The sequence below is a fragment of the Mustela putorius genome, unplaced genomic scaffold, assembly GCF_011764305.1.
Source record: "Mustela putorius furo isolate JIRA1106 unplaced genomic scaffold, ASM1176430v1.1 tig00003834_pilon_pilon_pilon, whole genome shotgun sequence".
NCBI classification, from domain to species: domain Eukaryota; kingdom Metazoa; phylum Chordata; class Mammalia; order Carnivora; family Mustelidae; genus Mustela; species Mustela putorius.
Window position 1 is genome coordinate 95,854,187 of NW_025421987.1, and position 22,496 is coordinate 95,876,682.

A 22,496-nucleotide genomic window follows, 5' to 3' on the forward strand; every position below is an offset into this window, starting at 1 on the left:
ACTGAGCCAGTGAGGCACCCCTGATGAACACTTTTAAAGTATACTCTTTTAACAATCTTCAAATATATAACACACTATTGTTAACTATAGTCCCCATGCTATACACTAGAACCCCTGAGTGTACTCATCTTATAACTGGATGTCTATACTCTTTGAACACCTTCATCTGTTTCTCCCACACTCTTGCTCCTGGCAACCATCAATATACTCTATTTCAATGATTTCAGGATTTTTTTAGATTCCACATACAAATGAGATCATACAGTATTTGTCTTTCTCTGACTTATTTCACTTAGCTTGTAGCAAATGGCAGGATTTTCTTCTTTTTTATAGGTGAATAACATTCCATTGTATCCTATTTTCATACATATTTTCTTTATCCACTCATCTGTTGATGGACACTTAGATTGTTTCCACAGCTTGTCTACTGTGAACAACGAAAGGAACATGGAGATAGAGATATCTCTTCAACATAGTCCAACCACAGGTCGGACTGAAGTTGTCCCACAACTCACTATTATTCTATTCACATTTTTGTTTTTAGATTTTATTTATTTATTTGACAGGCAGAGACCATAAGTAGGCAGAGAGGCTGGCAGAGAGAGAGAGAGAGAGAGAGAGAGAGAGAGGAAGCAGACTCCCCGCTGAGCAGAGAGCCCGATACGGGGCTCAATCCCAGGACCCTGGGATCATGACCTGAGCCAAAGGTAGAGGCTTTAACCCACTGAGCCACCCAGGCGCCCCCACTCTATTCACTTTTTATATTTCTCTCTTTTAAAAAAAATCTATTTTAGGTAGTTTCTATTACTATGTCTTCAAATCTATTAATCTTTTCTTTTGCACTGTTTGAAATGCCATTAATTTTATCTAGAATCTTTTCTATCGCATACACTGTAGTTTTAATCTTCACAAGTTTAATGTTCTCCTTTTATATATCTTCCATATCTGTATTTAATTTTTTGAACATATGGAATACAGTTATTGTAACTGTTTTCATAGCCCAATTCTAACATCTGGGTCAGTTCTGGATTGGTTTTGATTGATTCATTTATCTCCTCATTACAGGCCACATTTCTCCCCATCATTGCATCAAAATTTTTATTAGAATCAAGACACTGTGATTTTGATATTGTTGGGTGCTGTATTCCTATAAGAATTCTTGAGCTTTGTTTGTATGCAGTAAACTTACTTATAAACAGTTTGACCTTTTAAAGGTCATGCTTTTAAGATTTGTTAAACAGAACTGCCATGGGGGCTAAATATTCCCCACTACTGAGTAAAAGTTCTTCTGCTTACTCTACTGAATGCCCAATGAATTATGAGGCTTTTCCTAGCATGGTTGCTGAGAACAAACACTACCACTGGCCCTATGTGAGTGTCTGACATTGTAACCTCTAATTTTTTCATAAGGTCTTTTCCCAGAAGCAAGTAGTTTCCTTACAAAAATGCACTAATCAGTACTCGACTATGAACTTGAAGGGAACCTTTTATGGATCTCTGGAGTTGTCTCTGTGCAGCTCTCTCTATACTGCCTTGTCAATTCTGGTGACCTTTGTCTTCCCAGGATTTCATGTTCATTTCCTAAACTCAAGCAGTCCACTAGGCTCTGCTTGGGTTCTTGCTCCCTATGCTAGAGCTCGAAAACTCTTCAGGCAATAAGAGATAAGCTGGGACAGTCATAGAGCTCATCTTATTTATTTTCCATTAATTTCATTTACATATATTTTTAAATGTTTTTGGGGACACCTGGGTGGCTTAATCAGTTAAGCATCTGACTCTTTTTTTTTTTTTTTTTTTTAAAGATTTTATTTATTTATTTGACAGAGAGAAATCACAAGTAGATGGAGAGGCAGGCAGAGAGAGAGGAGGAAGCAGGCTCCCTGCGGAGCAGAGAGCCCGATGCAGGACTCGATCCCGGGACCCTGAGATCATGACCCAAGCCGAAGGCAGCGGCTTAACCCACTGAGCCACCCAGGCGCCCCTATTTTCCATTAATTTCAGACATCACTGTCCTCACTGCTTGGTATTCAACGATCAGTCCCATTATTTCTATAATTTGTCTATTTCTTGGTTATTTCAAGTGGGAGAGTAAATCTGGTCCCTGTCCTCCAACTTGGTGAGGGCATTAAGTCCTATTATTACATACTTTGATTGAGTAAAATTTATGATTTCAAAAGCACAGCATTTCCATTTTGACCTATAGAACAGCAGTTTCATATGCTTCAATCTAATATTATGCCTTTTTCAAAGAACGTGAGAGGTTTTTATTAAATATATCAAATAGCCCTACCTAAAAATGAGGTGAGATTCATTTGAAGTGCTTTATTCATTATGACTCTGTTTAAGGCCTGTATTTATTTTCAAATTGCTCGCAAACCATCACAAACTCCTTACAAAACATTTTATTGCCACCATAACTCATTTAATTTGAACCCATTGTTCTATGTGCTGCAGTCACAAATTTTATCTCATGAAATAGTTAAGATCTCAATCTAAATACATAAGTATAAATCATTCCCTAAATATAAATTTCCTTCTATCCAGTTATACTCCTCAATACTTCTTGAGACAAAGTTTCTCTACACAAAGGATTGGGCCACAGTCTCAACTCAGCTAGGCAGAAAGAAATAGCATCTCCTATATCAGGAAATCAGCTTCTAATTATCTATGTGTCACAAATGAGACATCTATTTGAAATGAAAAAGTAAATTCACTTAGAGGGCTTATAATTAGGGATTAGAAAATTAGGAAACAGAAAATTAAGATAAAGAAAAGCTTGTCAATCAATCCAGAGTGGCATCCTCTGCCTGCCCAGTTTTCTAGTTACAATTAATCTGCACATACCCCAATCTCATCCCAAGACGGTGGGCATGTGATCTCTTTTTGGGTACTCCTATGCAAAAAAAACCAAAAAAATTCCATTTTCTTAAAACGTTGTAGGCAATTTTATTAAGTAGGTTTAAATATGATTCCAATCCATGTCCCTATAAGCCAAGAACCACATTTAAATCTGAAACCAATTATTTAAAATTTTAAAGCCTCATTCAGAATTCATGACTCAGTGAAGGAAAGGAATGAGGGAAAAAGTAATGAGGTTTTTCTACATGTGCAAATGTACTGAGACCGCCATATAATTGAACATGTTTATTTAAACTGTAATATGTATGCAAAAAAAACAGAACATAGGAAGAAACTTGGTGAATGGGGGTCAAGATAGGTGGACGCTTATCATTGTACACCTTTTTATATCTCCTAAATTTTGAATGATGAGAATATAATCACCTATTCAAAAAAATTTAAATAATTAAATAATTACTTGATAAACAAGTAATTAAAATAGGTGAAGAAATTGGCCTAGACCACAATTATAAACTATCATCATAAATGACTCCAAGTATATCTATTTTGCCTCTTTTATATTCACATATAGATTATAATCTTAAGAATGAAGATGTTGTTTGCCATAATTTCTTAATAGGAATTATCTGAGTTGTTAAAACAGATTTTTGGGTCCAATCTAGACCTACTGAATTAAGCTTTCCCAGGAAGACATAATCTGCACAAAAAGTGGCCCCAAGTGATTCTTACCAAAAGTCAGAGAACCCATTAATTAAGGAATAAAATTCATTTCTGGAAAAAGGAACAACTTGATAATTAGACAACCCTGGATATACCTCTTGGCTCTTCCATTTACCTGTGTGATCCTGGATAATTTACCTGGCCTCTTTGTGCCTCAGGTTCCTTATCTATAAAATGGAGAAATAATACTTCTGGGGTTGTTATAAAGACTGATCTGGGGGAGGAGGGTATGAAGAGGGTAGTTGGGTTATGGACATTGGGGAGGGTATGTGACATGGTGAGTGCTGTGAAGTGTGTAAAACTGACGATTCACAGACCTATACCCCCAGGGGCAAATACTACATTATACGTTAATAAAAATAATAAAAAACATAAATCACACACACACACAAAAATGGATCTACGCATGGGTTTGGGACATAATCTTTATCTATTGCTTCCTTAAAAAAAAAAAAAAAGAGAAGATGATATCTGACATACAGATATCCAATAAATATCAGCTTCCTTTCCTCCCACATCCAAATTATACAGGTGTTGATGTATAAGTCACTCAAACAATACTGTCAAATGCTGCTGAAGCAGTATTTATAATCATTAACCTTCTCAAAGATATATATATATAATTTTCTTAGTTATGAAACTAGGAACAATTCTAACAAAAACCATTTTGACTAGCTCAGTTCAGTTGGCTTATTACTGACAAGTTTGACACATTATCACTCATTTTTAAAATAATACTCCCATACTACCTAAAAAAAAAAGGTTACTTTATGCACTTTAACAAAATGAATAAAAAGTACAATGTTGTCTTGTCTATTGTTTTTCCTTAATCCAAATGACAGCATTCCTAAAATAATCTCTCCAAAAAAAAAATCCTCTAATAGTTATACCTCTGTTATGTTTCTCTCTCTTAATGAAGCCAACTCATATGGATCCACAAAAAGTCCTGTCGGGATGTACTGTTTAATTAAGAGTCGGCAGGTCTGCAAGTCCTCAATGCTTTCTCCAAATTTCACTTTTATTAAAAGGTCTCTGTAAGAGAAGCATGTTTAAAATATATCTCTTCATTCAGTTGTAAATGAGACAGCACAACATTACATTCAAATTAGTGGACACACTGTATTTCAAACTCAAAATCTATTCTCAAAACATTATAAAGTCAAGTAAGAATTTCATGTCAGAATCACTCAATTATATCTTTCATAAACTTCTGTCAAGAGCCACAGTATAGTATTAGTATGAAAACAGACAACAATCAACAGAAAGAAATAGTCTAAAAATAGACACACACATATTTATATGGCAATAAAGGTGCCAACATGATTTGATGGGGGAGAAGAGAGTCTTTTCACCAAATGGTACTGAAACAAATACCTATGTAGAAAAAAATGAACCTTGACCTCAGTCTCATACCATATACAAGTATTAATTTGAAACAGATTATAGACCTAAATGTATAATTGTCCCAGCTTTCTTTCTGAAGGCACATTTGGGACCAAATGCAAGGAAGGAAATCCAAAGCACAACATGGTGGTTTTGCTTAAATTATAAAACAGAGACAGAGGTTAAGAGAAACTAAAGTGGCTGGAAGGCAAGGTGCTAAATTCCAGAGAGGAGGGAACTATGCAGAAAGAGTTCTATAAATCTGAGTTGAACTCCCCTTGATTTTTTTGTTGAATAGTAAGAAAAGCAAAAGCAAAGTGTAATTCCAAAAGATGGTGCAAAGAATGACCAGGGAACTGAATATGAGAAATTAGAAAATTTCACACAGTTGGGAGAAATTTGCATTCCAATCAACCAAAGTATAGAGATCACAGCCTTTGGTAGAGACACCAATAGGGTAAGGCCTTAGTGGCTAAATTAGCCTTGTAGTAGGTGCCCGGCTAGCTCAGACTCTTAAATTAGCCTTGTAGTAAAGGCCACTTTAACTTTAGACCTATACAAAAAAAGGTTAACGTAATCAAGCTGATAAACAAGTAACTTAACTGCTAACAGAAAAAAAAAGACAAACACACTAAAAAATGCTCGTATCTACAACATTCACAGTGTTCAGTATCCCATCAAAACTCACTAAACTTATGGGGTGCCTGGGTGGCTCAGTCAGTTGGGCGTCCAACTCCTGGTTTTGGCTTGGATCATGATCTTGGAGTTGTGAGACTGAGCCCTAAGCTGAGTTCCATGCTCAGCACAGAGTCTGCTTGGAATCTTTTTTCTCTTCCTCACCACAAGCACACTCTCTTTCTCTCTAAAATAAATATATAGGGCACCTGGGTGTGTCAGTCACTTAAGCGTCTGCCTTCGGCTCAGGTCATGATGATTGAGCCCTAAGGTCCTGAGATTGAGCCCTAAGTCAGGTTACCTGCTTAGTAGGGAGTCTGCTTCTGCCTCTGCCCCTCCCCTTCACTTGTGAAGGGCTCTTTCTGGCTCTCTCTCTTTCTCTCTCTCTCAAATAAATAAACTCTTAAAAAAATAGATAAATAAAATCATTTTCAAAAAAAAGTCACTGAAGATGCAAAAAAGAAGGGAAATGCGACCAATAACCAAGAAAGAAACTGTTCAATAGAAACAGACATAGAAATGACAGAAGTGACAGAATTAGCAAAGGATGTTAAAAGTCCTCTGAAATATGCCCAACACATTCAAAGTTTAAAGAAAAAACACGAACACCATGAGAGAAAGAGATTTTATACCTATATATTTATATAAACAGACAACAATCAATAGAAAAAATAGTCTAAAAATAGACATACACATATTTATATATTAATAAATGAATTAGAAATATAATATATGTATATATTTATAAATTATAAATATAAATGTATATACTTATACATTTATAATTTATAAACATAAAAATATAAATTATATATTTATATATTATTTTATATATATAAGATTTTATATATGAGATATTTATATATTATATATAATACACATTCTATACACACATAAACATACATATATAATATACATATATTTAATATATAATATTAAGTATTATATATAAAATATTAAAATATTTTAAGACATAATGGCTGAAAATTTTCTGAATTTCATGAAAATTATAAGCCCATAAATCCAAGAAATTCAACAAATCCCAAGCAGGATAAACATAAAGAAAACCACACCAAGGGGCACCTGGATGGCTCAGTGGGTTAAAGCCTCTGACTTCCCTTCAGGTCATGATCTCAGGGTCCTGAGATCAAGCCCCGCATCAGGCTCTCTGCTGAGCAGGGAGCCTGCTTCCCCCACCCCTGCCTGCCTCTCTGCCTACTTGCGATCTCTGTCCGTGGAATGAACAAAATCTTGAAGGAAGGAAGGAAGGAAAGAAAGAAAGAGAAAACCACACCAAGACATATTATCAACTAGTCACTAGAAAGAAAAAATCTTAAAAGCCATCAGAGGAAAAAGCAGCATTATGGAGAATAACAAAGAACAAACCAGAGGACAATAGGACAAAGTGTTTAAACTATTAAATGAGAAAAGGCTATCAATATAGAATTATATATCCAAAAGGAGAACGCTTCAAAAATAAAGGAAAAAAAAAAAAAAAAGCTAAAACAAATATGAACTAAGAGAATTTGTCACTACAAAAAATTCTTTAGGCAGAAAGAAAATGGTATCACATGAAAATAGGGAAAGAAAAGAAAGAAGAACAAATGCTAAGTATGTGAGTGAATATAAGAATTTTTTTACTTATTTTTAAATTGCTTTAAAATTTGATTGATAGAAAAATTGGAACTCTGTTCATTTCTTGGTGGAAACGTCAACTGGTACAGCTCTAAGGAAAACAGGATGATGAGTCCACAGAAAATTAACATGGATGATGAACACATTATGTTAAGTGAAGTAAGCCAGTGACAAATACTGTATGATTCTGCTTATACAAGGTATCGAGAATAGTCAAATTCACAGAAATAGAAAGGGGCTGGTGAAAGGGGAGAATCGGGGGCTTAAATTAATAGGTAAAGTCCCAATCTTGCAAGATGAAAGAGTTCTGTGGGCGGATGGTGGTGATGGTAACACAATAATGTGTATGTCCTAAATGACAGCCAAGTGTACAATTAAAAATGGTTAAGATAGAGGATGCATGATTGGCTCAATCAGTAGAGCATGTAATTTTTTTTTTTTTTTAAGATTTTATTTATTTGACAGACAAAGATCACAAGTAGGCAGAGAGGCAGGCAGAGAGAGAAGGAAGCAGGCTCCCTGCTGAGCAGAGAGCCCAATGGGGGGATTGATCCCAGGACCCTGAGATCATAACCTGAGCTGAACGCAGAGGCTTTAACCCACTGAGCCACCCAGGTAGAGCATGTAACTCTTGATCTCAGGGTCATGAGTTCAAGCCCCATGCTGAGTGTAAAGCCTACTTAAATTAAAAAAAAAATTTTTTTTTAAAGATTTTATTTATTTATTTGACAGAGATCACAAGTAGGCAGAGGCAGGCAGAGAGAGAGAGGAGGAAGCAGGTTCCCTGTTGAGCAGAGAGCCCGATACGGGGCTCAATCCCAGGACCCTGGGATCATGACCTGAGCTGAAGGCAGAGGCTTTAACCCACTGAGCCACCCAGGCGCCCCTTAAAAAATTTTTTTAAGTGATGTAGGTTTTATGTGATGGGTGGGTGCTCTACCGCAATTAAATAGTAATGAAGAAATATATGACTATTCAAAACAAAAATAACAGTAGAGGGGATTATTAGTAAAACATAAAGTTGATACATGTATGGCAACAAAAGCATAAAAGGGAGGAGAAAAGAAAGTATTCTAAGATTTATACATTATTCATAGTATGGAATAATATTGGAAGGTAGACTATGATAAGTTAAAATTGCACACTGTAAACCCTGAAGCAACCAATTAAAAAAAGAAGTACCGTTAATAAGCCAAAATGGAGATAAAGTGGAATGCTTAAAGAATATTCAATGTATCTAAAATAAGGCAAGAAAAGAGAGAAAAGATTAATGAGGACAAATAGAAAAGCAAACAGTCGGTTGAGCCGACTCCTGATTTTGGCTCAGGTCATGATCTCCAGGTTGTGGGATCAAGCCCCAAGTCAGGCTCCATGCTGGGTTAGGGGCCTGCTTGAGACCCTCTCTCTCTATCCTTCTACCCCTTCTCCTCCTCTCTCACCCTCTCTAAAAAAGAAAAAGAAAGAAAAAAAAAAAAAAGAAAAGCAAATAGGAAAAAAGTGGCAAGATGGGTAGATTTAAACCAAACCAACCAAATTAATATTTATATTAAAAGTAAATGGTCTAATCACTCTAATTAGAATGTAGAGATTGACAGACTGGTTAAATAGAAACAATTACATGCTATGTACAAGATACTCATTAATAATAAAAAATGGAGTGGGCACATTAATATAAAAAATGCAAAAAAAATGGAGACTTCAGAACAAGGAATACCGACAGGGATAAAAAGGGACATTACACCAAGATAAAAGGATCAATTCATCAAGAAGATATAACCATCCTAAATGTGCTGCACGCACCTAAAAACACTGCTTCAAAATATTCACGTATTTTACTTCACAGCAAAAACTGGGAGAACTTCAAGGATAAATAGATAAATCTGCAATTAGAGCCAGAGATTTTAATACCCCTCTCTCAATAATGGACAGACGAAGTACAAATGCAGGAGGGATATAGAAGGCATGAACAGCTTTCAATCAAGTTTATCTAATTGATATATATAAATGTTCTACCAAACAAAAGCGCATTACACGGGCCATATATATAACAATATGCTGGGCAATAAAATAAGTATCCAGAAGTATCAAACGACTGAAATTATATTGCATATAGTCTCTAACGACATGGAATTAAGTTAGAAACCAAAAGGAGGAGGAGACACAGCCTTCACCAAAGCCACAGCCTGAGGCTCAGTCTCCTCCTTTGGCTATGCCTGGGATCTGCTGCCAGGAAGCTTTGACTTCACAGCTGCTTGTGTCATCTCAGGTTTCTTACCTCCAGAAAAAAAGAAAAAAAGATACCTCACAACCTGAAAATCCATTTAGGAGATTGAAATTAGGGACTTCTTTCAAATCTGGACATGGCTGAGAAGCAACAAGACCCAACAGGCCAAATATTATAAATAAAATACACCAGTTGAAACTAGTACTTCTGGGAGAGTCTGCCGTTGGCTAATGAAGCCTAGTTCTTTGTTTCATGAATTTCAAGACGGTACCATTGTGGCTGCTTTTTAACCCAAGCCGTCTACCATGATAATGTAACTGTGAAGTCTGAAATAGGAGATACAGTGGTCAAGAATGACACTACAGCCTAGCACCCATGTACTACAGAGGAGCACAGGAAGCCATAGTTGAATATAAGAGCTCCAATGAGGAGTCCCTTGCAAGAGCAAAACACTGGGTTAAAAAAACCTCAAAGGAAAACAAGTCCTAACACTGTCATAGCTTTACCAGGAAATAAAGCTGACCTAGAATAAAAGGGCTATAGATTCACAGGAAGCACAGCCCTATGAAGATGATAAGTTTATTATTCATGGAGACATCAGCTAAAACCTCAATGTATGTGAATGAAATATTTACAGTTATGGCTAAAAAGCTGCCAAATAATGAACCACAGAATCTAGGAGCAAATTCTGCCCAAGAAGAGTAGCAGAACTTACTGAACCCACACAGCCAACCAGGGGACAGTGTAATTAAACCTCCAATTTGAGCTAGCTGGACTATTCTTCTGCTTCCTAAATGTAAACAGCAGTGAAATGATGCACCTAACCAGTCCAGTCCAGTCTAACTTCCAAAACGAGGCTTATGATGGTCTTTTTTTTTTTTTTTTTTTTAAGATTTTATCTATTTGAGAGACAAAGAGAAAGAGTGGGGGTGAGGGGGACCCAAAAGGACAAAGCCACCCAGGGACCCAGAGTCAAGTTTCTTTCTTTCTTTTTTAAAATTTTATTTATTTATTTGCAACAGAGACACAGTGAGAGAGGGAACACAGGCAGGGGGAGTGGGAGAGGGAGAAGCAGGCCTTCCGCCAAGAATGGAGCCCAATGTGGGGCTTGATCCCAGGACTCTGGGATCATGACCCAAGCCGAAGGCAGCTACCTAACAACTGAGCCACCCAGGTGTCCCAGAGTCAAGTTTCTAATACAGAATTATTTTAAATGTTTCAAACTTAATTTTTAATAATATGTATGTGTCCCTCTGCCTGTTTCAGCAATACAAGAAAATGAGAGCTGTGTGTCTACTTGCTTTACTGAAAGGTTAGGGGAAATCACTTCTCATCACCAGAGATCTAACAAATCAGACTTTAAACTTACTGATTTAGACTTTGCAAAAAGATTTTTTTTTAAAAAGGAGGTTCTAAGGATGCTTATAGTTTGCCACAGTAACTCAGACAAACAGTAATTTCTCCTAGTATCTACCTTTAAAGGTAGTATCTACCTTTATCCACTTCTTAAGAAATTAACAGGGTCAGCTGGCTGGCTCAGTCCACGGAGCATGCAACTCTTGATCTTGAACCCCACGGATGTAGAGAATACTTAGGAATACAATCTTAAGGGACACCTGGGTGGCTCAGTTGATTAAGCAGCTGCCTTGGGGCTCAGGTCATGATCTCAGGGTCCTGGGACTGAGCCCCACATGGGGTTCCCTGTTCAGCAGGGAGCCTGCTTCTCTCTTTCCTCTCTGCTTCTCCCTCTCCTCCCCACTTGTGCTCTCTTCCACTCTCTCTCTTAAATAAAATCTTCAAAAAAAAAATATAAAATCATAAAACAAAACAAATTAACCACAAGAAAACTGTCCCAGTGGATGTTCTGGGTAGCTCAGTCGGTTAAGCAACTGTCTTTGGCTCAGGTCATAATCCTGGGGTCCTAGAAGCGAGTCCACATTGGACTCCTTCTTCAGCGGGGAGCCCACTTCTCCTTTGGCCTGCTGCTGCCCCTGCTTGTGCGCTCACACTCGCCCTTTCTGACAAATAAATAAATAAATAAATAAACAAACAAACAATCTTTTTAAAAAAAGAGAGTCCCATATCTTCAAGCTAAAGAATGAGTATTAGTGGCATCTAAACTATAACTAGTTCTGTTATTTTAAAAATAGCCTTTAAGGTAAGGGTGCCTGGGTGGCTATTAGTTAGGCATCTGCCTTTGACTCAGGTTATGATCCCAGAGTCCTGGGATGGAGTCTCGTGTGGGGCTCCTTGCTCCTCCTGGAGTCTGCTTCTCCCTCTACCTCTCTTAACACTCATTTTTTCAATCTTTCTCTCTCTCTAATAAATAAATAAATAAAATCTTTTAAATAAATAAATAAAATAAAATAGACTTTAAAAAATCAAATGTGGGGCACCCAGGTGGCTCAGTGGGTTAAAGCCTCTGCCTTTGGCTCAGGTCATGATCCCAGGGTCCTGGGATTGAGCCTCACATCAGGCTCCCTGCCCAGCTTGGAGCCTGCCTCCCTGCCTACTTGTGATCTTTGTCTGTCAAATAAGTAAATTAAATATTTTTTAAAAAAATCAAATGCAACCATAGTTAGCTTTAGGAATATGAAACTGTAAAATGCATCTTTGTTGGGGAGGGGCAGAGGAAGAGGGAAAGGTAGAATCTCAAACAGGCCCACACCCAGCATGAGCTTGATGTGGGACTTGATCCCACAACCCTGAGAACATGACTGAGCTGAAATCAAGAGTCTGACCTTTAACAGACTAAGCCACCCAGGCACCCCATGATAAATGCATCTTAATGAATAGCAATTCCTGCAAACATGTGAGCTCTGCAATAAAAATGAAGCAAACCAGATGTGACTCTGTTTACTTACTGAGTTTGATTTTGTTTAGGGGCTAAAAGGGGGCTTTTGTTTCCTTTGGACACAATAAAGTCAATGCACTAACAATATGTACATTTAAACTTATTTTAAATTCAATCTTCAACTGTATTGTAAGTAGGGTACTACACTGAAGCTTCCATATATGTTTACTACTTTTCTGTAATACTAAGAGTTGTTTAAAAGTTTATGAACTGTACAGTTACTAAAACAGCTAATTATTTCCCTCTCTCCTCCTTTGAAAGGAAGGGTTTCAATTATTCCTATATGGCCAGAACCACCATAAACAGGATACCTGTAATCTGTCACATGAATGTTGCAATATATTGGTAATCTTGCAGCCTTGTTTTCCCAAATTCATGTTATTTTGATCCATTTGATATACTGCACTAATTGTTTTAGGTATTTCCACTATGTGTCAGAAATGATTTCATCTATTAAAGTGCTGAACAGTTAGCAGAATTTATACATCTACAGCAATTCAGAATTAGTAAGGAAAACAGTTCACCAGTATTTAGTTTGATATTGAGATGCCCAGGGTGGAATAAAATAATACAAAAAGAAAAAAAAAGGGCAGTAAAAAATTTCAGGAAAATCTCCCAAAACCTTAAAATCAAACAATGTATGTCTAAATAACTAAGGTGTCAAAAAGGAAATTAAAAATATACTGAACTAGATGGAAATGAAAATAAATGTCAAAATTTATAGAATAGACCTACAGCCCCGTGCAGAAAGAAACTTATTGACATAAATGCAAAGACACTTATATTAGGGGAAAAAGATCTAAAATCAACGACCTAAGCTGCCATCTTAAAAAGCTAAGAAGGAAGAAGAAATTAAAATCAAAGCAAAAGGGAAAGAAATAATAAAGAACAGAAATCAATGAAACAGAAAGTAGACAAATAAACAACGAAACGTCTTCTTTCCAAAGGTCAGTAACATTGATGAATCTCTGTATTGATCATGAAAGAGAAAAAGCACAGACTATCAATACTAGGAATAAAAGAGTTGGGGGGTGTTGTATGGGTGGCTTGGTTAGTTAAGTGACTGACTCTTAATCTCAGTTCAGGTCTTGAGTTCAAGTCCTATGTTGGACTCCATGCTGGGTATGGAGCCTACTTAAAAAAAATTTGGGGGGTGCCTCGGTTCAGTCAGGCATCTGCGTTTGGATCATGTTATGATCTCAGTGTCCTGGGATCGAGCCTCACACCTGGCTCCCTGCTTAGCAAGGAGTCTGCTTCTCCCTCTCCCTCTCTCCAACATCTCCCCCGCTCCACCACTCATGTGGTCTCTCTCTCTCAAGTAAATAAAATCTTTAAAAACAGAAAAAAAATTTTTTTTAAAGATTTTATTTATTTATTTGACAGACAGAGATCACAAGTAGGCAGAGAGGCAGGCAGAGAGAGAGAGAGAGAAAGAGGGAAGCAGGCTTCCTGCGGAGCGGAGAGCCCGATGCGGGGCTCGATCCCAGGACCCTGAGATCATTACCCGAGCCGAAGGCAGCAGCCCAAACCACTGAGCCACCCAGGTGCCCCAAAAACAGAAAAATTTTTAAATAAAATAAAAAATTATTTTAAAAAAAGGAATAAAAGGAACATTACTATACAATACCTCTACCTATGAAGAGCACAATAAGAGAATATTTGAGTAATTTTATTCCAATTATCCCAATAAATTAAACAACTTAAATAAAATAGCTAAATTCTTAGAAAGAAAAAAATGACCAAAACTGACAAAAGAAAAAATAGAGTATCTGAATAGCTCTGTATCTTCCATTTGTAATTTAAAAAAATTTAAAGCCTTCCATATAAAAGACCTCAGGCCTTTTTATTGTTGAATTCTATTGTATATTTTAAAAAATAATATTGGTGCTACACCATCAGAGAATAGAGAAGGAAGTATTTCCCAATTTTTTTACAAGGCTAGAATTGGCCTGACACCAAAACCCAAGTAAGCCATCACAACAAAAGAGAAGTACAGACCAATATCCCTCATGAACTGAGAAGTAAAAATCCTTAACAAGATACTAACAAATTAAACCCAGTAATATTTCAAAAAGATAATGCATCATGACCAGGTGATAGATTTACTGGAATTATCAACATATGTATTGTACCATACTGACAAAATAAAGTAAAAAAATCAAGATTCTCTTAGAATAGATATAGAAAAAGCTTTTGACAAGATTTGGGGCACCTGGGGGGGGTGATCACATGGTTGGGCATCTGCCTTCATCTTAGGTCATGAACCCAAAGTCCTGGGATTGAGCCCCACATCAGGTTCCCTGCTGAGCAGGGAGCCTGCTTCTCCCTCTCCCTCTGCCTACTACTCTCCCTGCTTATGCTCTCTCTCTCTATGAAATATACAAAATCCTTTAAAAATTTTTAATTAAATAAAATAAAAATGGGCAAGATTTAAGCAGATGCTGCACAAAGGAAGATAAACCAGACCCCAAAAAGCACATGGAAAGATGGTCAACACCATCATCAGGGAAATAACCCATTAAAACTACAATGAGTTACCACTACACACCCACCAGAATCTCTGAAATTAAAAAGACTGACAATACCAAGTGTTGGTAATGATGTGGCAGGGACAGAATTCTCATACACTGCTTGTAAGAATGTAAAACAGTATAACCACTTTGGAAAACAGTTTGGTGGTTTCTTAAATTCAACATACACCTACCATATATCCAGGAACCCAAGAGAAATGAAAACATGTTCACACAAAGTCTTGTATACAGATGTTCAGTATAGTTTTATTTATCTTATCCCAAAATTAGAAATGGCCCCAATGCCATAAAAATGTGAATGGCTAAACAAATTTTACTACTCAGCAACAAAAAGGAAAAAATTACTGCCATGCACAATATGGATAAATGTCACTGATATAATGCAGTGAAAAAACCCAGATATCAAAAAGACCACTGGGTTTCATTTACATAAAATTCTAGAAAATCTATATAGTGAAAAAAAAAATAGATCACTGGTTTGCTGAGTCTAGGTATAGGTGAGATAGAATAATTCCAAATAGCACTGCATGGGTATTTTGGGAAATGATGAAAATACTCTATATTTTGACTGGGGTGGTGGTTACATGGGTATACAGAATTGTCAAAACTCAATGAAGTTGATTTAAAAAGTCACTATGAGGGCATCTGGGTGGATCAAGACCAACTCTTGGTTTCAGCTCAAGTCATGATCTCACAGTCTCAGGCCCCACACTCAGTACAGAGTCTGCTTGAGATTCTTTTCCCTTTTCCCATACCCCTCCCCACCAAAATAAATAAATAAATATTTTTAAAAATCACTATGAAATAGTACTATAATAATTCCTCTTTTACCTGTAAAAAATTAAAGCACCAGGGTTAAAACACCCGTGTTACCGTTTTTATAGAAAAATTGTTACCTCTAACTCAAAAAGTATGGGGAAATTCTTTGAGACTTTATATAAATGTATGATATTAGGTTTTGGTTCTCAGATAATCAATAAATTTTTATGGACTCATTGCTCCAAGAACACAGCAGCAACTTCGAGAATTGAATATTAAGAGCAGCTATACAGAAAAAGAATTGTTTTTTTTTTTTTTGCTTATATTCTTCCAAATAGGTAATTTTACATATAGAATTTTATTTTCCTAATAATTTATATTCATTGAAAGAATTCTGAATAATATTCATAGTATATTCTATGAATATATATATTCTATATATTCTATTTTTATCCAAATATATAATTTCTAGTGATGTAAAAGCTAAGGGCAGGATACGCAAATCAATTAAATCTAAAAGGATTTAAATTAAATTAAATCCAAAAGGATTTTAAGAAACAAGTATTTTTCCTTCTCAAATACTTTCCCTCCTCAAAGAAAGAAAGAAAGAAAACCACAGCACTCAGAAACTAACTTATCCAAGAGCCAGGATTCAAACCCCAATAGTTTTACTCTAATGCCCACATTCTTAGCCACTGTATCACTCTGCCTCTATAAAAGTAGGATATACCTATAATCTCTTTTCTTCCAGATAATGGATATCTATTCATGAACATGTACTATTTTATAATTAGAAAAAATACATATATTTAAAAAGACAGAGACTATTCAGGACCTCTCTCCAAGATGACAATCAATCTATTAATCGGAACATGTTGGATAACTTTATTGATCTTTATGAAGTCATTCAACTGTTTTAGCTTTCAGTTCACATTCTTTATCTTGTTCACAAATACAACATGTAAAACTTCATCAAGTTTTGCAGAAAGTAAGATATACTGTATCTACAGCATTTCTTTGATCTACCTAATGGATCTGTACGAAGGACATAAATTTGTCATAAATTCATGCTAGTTCCCAGAGACTACCGTTTCCTCTTTTGTGTTTATACACCATCCTTTTAACAATCTGGGCTAGACCAGAAGCTACAGCAAATAATTCCCAGATTATCCAAAGATTACAAACAGAAGTTCAGCAATCACTTAAGTAAATTCTTCTACTGCACTAAACTATAGATTATCACAGAAGGGAGACCCTAAACTCAATTAAAATACTAAGGTCCTTTTATATAATTCCCTTATGTATTCTGCACTTCAGTTTCCTCCTATCAGTATTTGCTTGACCTTCTCCAGAGTGGAAGTAATTCTTCTTGACCAAGAAGACAGAAATAAGAGAAGGTAACTAATTCTACTTTCTACAATCTGTTAATGTTTCCTTCTCTACCCAGCAGCAAGATTACACCTGCTCTAAACATAACAGAAAAGCCTTTCACTGGCATTTTCTGAGGGTCTCCAGTAACTCTGAGATTTCTAGTTTCTGAGTTTATTCTTATGGGTTCTGTCACTCTTCATCCTTGGTTTTATATCCTGGTTTTTATCTTCAGTACTTCTAACTGGACAGCTACTTTTGCTGTCACAATGGCCTCTTCAGGCACTTCTTTCTTCCTCACTGGAGTCACTTATAATTGCACTGCCAAATTTGCATTACTTAGTATTTCCCATTTCTCTTGAGAATACATCCCAATTTCTCTAAAAACAGGTTATAACCTTGGCATGGGACACCTGGGTGGTTCGGTCGGTTGGGCATCTGACTCTGATATCGGTTCAGGTCACAATCTCAGGGTCCTGGAATGGTGCTCAATGGGGAGTTGGCTTGTGATTCTCCCTCTCTCTCTCAAATTAATTAAAAAAAAAAAAGCTATAACCTTGGCATAATTACCCTGACATTGCTTTAAATTTGTCTGAAACCCAGTTAAAAATTCCTTTCAGAAGTGACTTCCCTCCCAAAATCAGTTTTATTACTGTGTAGTCACATCTCCTCTTTACTGAAATTGTAGTGCCCAATTTGATCATCTATCTCATTGTTTGTATAAGAGCTAACATTTCCTATACTATATGACAAGCACTATATTAAAAGACTTCCTATATATTCTTAGATTAAATCCTTGTGAACCTAATGAGGAAATACTATCATTATCTAATTTTACTGGTAAGGTGGCAAAGATTTAAGTAACTTGACTAAAGCCACATAGTTACTAAATAAAAGAGCTACACTCTGAGCCCAAGTCTGTCTGAGTTAAAAAACAAAACAAAACGAAATCCCAAGTTTTTTCTACTGTATCTCCTAGCCATTCACACATAGGCTGACTTTGAAGAGGGTGGAGAGTGAGATGTCTCAGTTTAAGGTGGCTTATAAAATGCAATGATTTAAAAAAAAATAAACGTATCAAATTTTGTAAATCATGTATCAGAACTATTTCAAATTAATTACCTTGAAAGCTTTAAAGTTTGGGAAGTTTTCTTACAGAACAGTTTCTACAACTTTTTACTAGTCTTCTTTTTTTTGTTTTTTAATTTAATATTTTATTGGGATGCCTGAATGGCTCAGTGGGTTAAGCCACTGCCTTTGGCTCAGGTCACGATCTCAGGATCCTGGGATCGGGTCCTACATTGGGCTCCTTGCTTTGCAGGGAGCCTGCTTCTCTCTCTGCCTCTGCCTCTGCCTGCCACTCTGCCTGCTTGTGCGCACTCTCTCTCTCTCTCTGACAAATAAATAAAATCTTTGAAAAAAAAATAAACTATTTTATTTATTTACTAGAGAGAGAGAAAGCAAGCTCATAAGGAGGGGAGAGGCAGACAGAGGGAGAGATAGGCTCCCTGGCAAGCAAGGAGCCCCACGTGGGACTCATTTCCAGGACCCTGAAATCATGACCCGAGACGAAGGCAGACACCTGACTGACTGAGCCACCCCAGGCATCCCTATTAGTCTTTTAAGTATCTTCAATACTGGTCAAATATTCATTTTTGAGAATCTTTTTTAAGGGGCTACAAAGCAAGGCTTATTGAGTGATAGTAAAGTTTACTGAAAGATAAAGAGTACAAAGCTCCTAAATAGAAAGGGGACCTGAGAGGGTTGCCCAAGAATAATTTCTATTTTGGAAACAGCATGGTCATTTGGAACCAATTCCTATAAATCAGAAACAGTGATTTAGGGTGATATAATATCTTAGTACATGAGGGCATGGCTTTGGAGTATGACAGTCATAAATTTGAGTTAGAACCTTACCCCCCTAACTTCTACTAAATTATTTAAATTCTCTGAACCCTACTTCTCTCATCTGAAAAGGAAAAAAGGGAATCACTTCTTGGCCTCCTGGCTAAGATGAAGTGAAAAGGAAGAAAATATCATCTATTTCACAACCACTGTGAAGATTAAGTGAATCTGGCTGTATGTATGTTACATATATATACACATAATACACATACGAGGATTTGGGTGGCTCAGTCAGTTAGGTGCCTGCCTCCAGCTCAGGTCATGATCCTGGGGTCCTGGGATCCAGTCCCATGTCAGGCTCTCTGCTCAGGTGGGAGTTTGATTCTCCCTCTACCCCTCCACCCTCCCCCACTCATGCTCATGTGTGCTCTCTCATTCACAAAAATAAATAAAATCCTAAAAAAACCCATACATGCATGATAAATAATAAACATTTTTCTCCTCTTCTCTACTGTTATTTTATTTATGTATTTATTTTGACTATTTATTTGACAGAGGGAGAGAGTGTGCTCGCAAGCAGGGAGAGTGGCAGGCAGAGGGAGAAGCAGACTCCTGGCTGAGTAGGGGGCCGACACAGGGGGAGTCATCCCAGGACCTGGAGATCATGACCTGAGCCGTGGCAGATGCTTAACCTAATGGAGCCACCCAGGTGCTCCTCTACTGTTATTTTAATCATTATTTCAAACTCTGAACCACATATGATAAATCTGTCACTTATAAAATTTGTAAGAAAGCAAGAGATTTTCGGTTTATCCATTTTGCAGCTATTGATTTTTTGCTCTAAATTATATGAAACAGTATTTTGACATTAGTGAACGTCAGTGGGCAACTTACCTGTGGAAACCATCTTTCAAAACTTCTTGCCTCAAAATAATTTCTGAACAAGTAGCCCTTATGCCTATAAGAATCAGAAGATTTCTTAAAATAAAATAAGCGCTCAGTTGAAAGAACATTTAAATAATTAGAAAATAATTGCTTGAATAGGCTTTACTTGCCTGGAAAATCTAACCAACCTATAAACAAAAGAAAAGCTTTTAAGACTTAAAGAATTTGAGCTATCTAAAAAGCTACTTCTAATATAGCAGAGGCATTTAGAACATTGACCTTGGAGTAATACTGCCTAATTATAACCCCAGTCTGTCCCTCAAAGCTATGTGACTTTGGACAAGATAGTTTATTTCTCTGCTATTTGTCATGAGTATTTTTATACATGTAGAAGCCCTTAGAACAGGGCTTACCAGATAGTAAAAGCTCTGTATAAGTGTGTGTCATTAATACTGTTTTTTCAGATGATCCCAGGACACCAAAAGGAACAGACTGGCTAAAGAGCCAGGAAATCTCAGTTTTAATCCTGGTGCACTGAAACCGTATTTTAGATACATACTGCCAACTTTTGTATTCTATCGTCCATACCTGTAAAACTGAGAAAATGGTACACTTACACCTTGTGGAGATGTTGGGAAGGTTTAAAACAGAGAAACAAAAACTTGAGGGTTTTCAAAGATCCAAAGGGTTCCTTTTAAACTTAGAATAATCTAAAATCTCACTGTAATGACACTATGCAGAATTCAGATGTTAAAACTATTATTCAAGGTCAGCATCATAAAATTAAAAATTCAGGGGCACCTGGGTGGCTCAGTCAAACGTCCAGTTCTTGATTTCAGCTCAGGTCATGATCTGATCAGGTTGTGAGATCAGCCCTGAGACATGCCCTGTGCTGGGTGTTGAGCCTGCTTAAGATTTTCTCCCAACTCCAAATAAATAAATAAATAAATAAATAAATAAATAATTCCATTACTAATGACCATCAACTGTTCTGGGTACCCTGCTATATGGAACATTAATCCATTTTGAAAAGCTGGAAGTGCACTAACATTAAAACAAACACAAAAGGGATGACTGGGTAGCTCAGTAGGTTAAGCCACTGCCTTCTGCTTCATCCCAGGGTCCTGGGATCAAGTCCCACATCGGGCTCCTTGCTCAGCGAGGAACCTGCTTCTCTCTCTGCCTCTGCCTGCACTTTGCCTGCTTGTGCTCTCTCTCTCTCTGACAAATATTTTAGTATATGTGCTGCCGAAGTGAGCACTCTCTCTGACAAATAAATAAAATCTTAAAAAAACAAAAAAACAAAAAAACCCCAAACACAAAAAAACCCATACACTATTATGTATTGCTAAGTCTATTAGATTCATTCCTGAAAAGACACACACACAAAAAGATATGAGAACACCAAAATTTACAAGGAAAGGAAAAATAATATTTATTAAATGATATCCATGACAAATCCTCTACTTGGGGCTTTCACATATTTTAACTTTCACAGCCCAGCAAAATAGGCGAAATTACTGCCATTTGCACATGGGAAGAAACTGATTAACAAACAGTTCTCACTGGCTCCAGGCCATACCACTAAGTAAGTTACTGATTAGAAGCAAGATCTCCTAGAGATTTAAAGCTTAAGATATTTCCACTTTCCTAGCTGTCTAAAAAAAACCCTTATTTGCTTCAGAGACCATATATAATCATTCCCTAAAAATACCTTTGGGTATCTTTTTTACAAATCCAGATGTTTCACTATGTTTAATTTTAATAGAGGTGGAGAGTCAGGATTTATATCTATCTAGAACTTAAATTAGAAAAAAAATCAGATTAATAGGCTTAAATTCTGTTGGGATGTATACTGGAGAATACTAAACCCCTTTCATCTCAGGATGGTAGAAAGGTTAATTCACAAACAGTATAGCAAATAGATAATTCATAATTTTTTAAAGCAAAAATACCATTTTCTTTTTTTTTTTTTTTAAGATTTTTATTTATTTATTTGATAGAGACACAGCTAGAGAAAGAGGCAGGCCTCCTTTTTCTTTCTTTCTTTCTTTTTTTTTTTTAGGTTTTTATTTATGCATTTTCTTATTTGACAGACAGAGACAGAGCTAGACAGAGGGGCAGGCTCCTCGGAGCAGAGAGCCCAATGTGCGGCTCCACTCCAGGACCCTGAGATCACGACCTGAGCCAAAGGCAGATGCTTAATGAATGAGCCACACGGGTGTCCCAAGCAAAAATATCATTTTCAAAATAAATTTGCTGCATCTGAATTGACCGTCAAGATTTTTCCTCCCCCCCCCTTTTTTTTTAAACTTTTCCTCTTAAATATTACTTTATTTGATTACAGCGGCCGGAACAGGCTCTGGAAATTGACCTCTTTTTAATGATAAAAAACCAGGGCTGGAAGAGCCTTTAGAAATCACCAAGTCCAGAGCACCTGGATGGCTCAGTGGGTTAGGCCGCTGCCTTCGGCTCGGGTCGTGGTCTCGGGGTCCTGGGATCAAGTCCCGTGTTGGGCTCTCTGCTCGGCGGGGAGCCTGCTTCCTCCTACCTCTCTCTGCCTACTTGTGATCTCTCTGTCGAATAAATAAATAAAATCTTAAAAAAAAAAAAATAAAGTCCAGCTGTTTAAAAATTCATTTTGGCTTCATAATACTTCAAGTAAATCTGGAAACCTAGAATGTGAAGACACAAATCAGTGATTGACCCTAGTCTAATATTCTCACTTTACAGGTGGAGAAACTTAACCTAATTTGTA

At 36.7% G+C, this 22,496-nt stretch overlaps 1 protein-coding gene and 1 pseudogene across 1 annotated transcript in view; one reads left to right on the forward strand and one right to left on the reverse strand.

The window, feature by feature from the left end:
* PIGX (phosphatidylinositol glycan anchor biosynthesis class X) overlaps nucleotides 1-22,496 on the reverse strand; it is a gene marked incomplete at its 5' end in the record, with an annotated part of 36,908 nt that overhangs the window by 13,592 nt on the left and 820 nt on the right. The window contains 2 exons of the mRNA XM_004745506.2: nucleotides 4,470-4,611; nucleotides 19,748-19,811. Of these exons, the coding sequence (XP_004745563.1) occupies nucleotides 4,470-4,611; nucleotides 19,748-19,811 (206 nt within the window). The remainder of the gene's footprint in view (nucleotides 1-4,469; nucleotides 4,612-19,747; nucleotides 19,812-22,496) is intronic.
* LOC106005101 lies at nucleotides 9,641-10,398 on the forward strand (annotated as a pseudogene).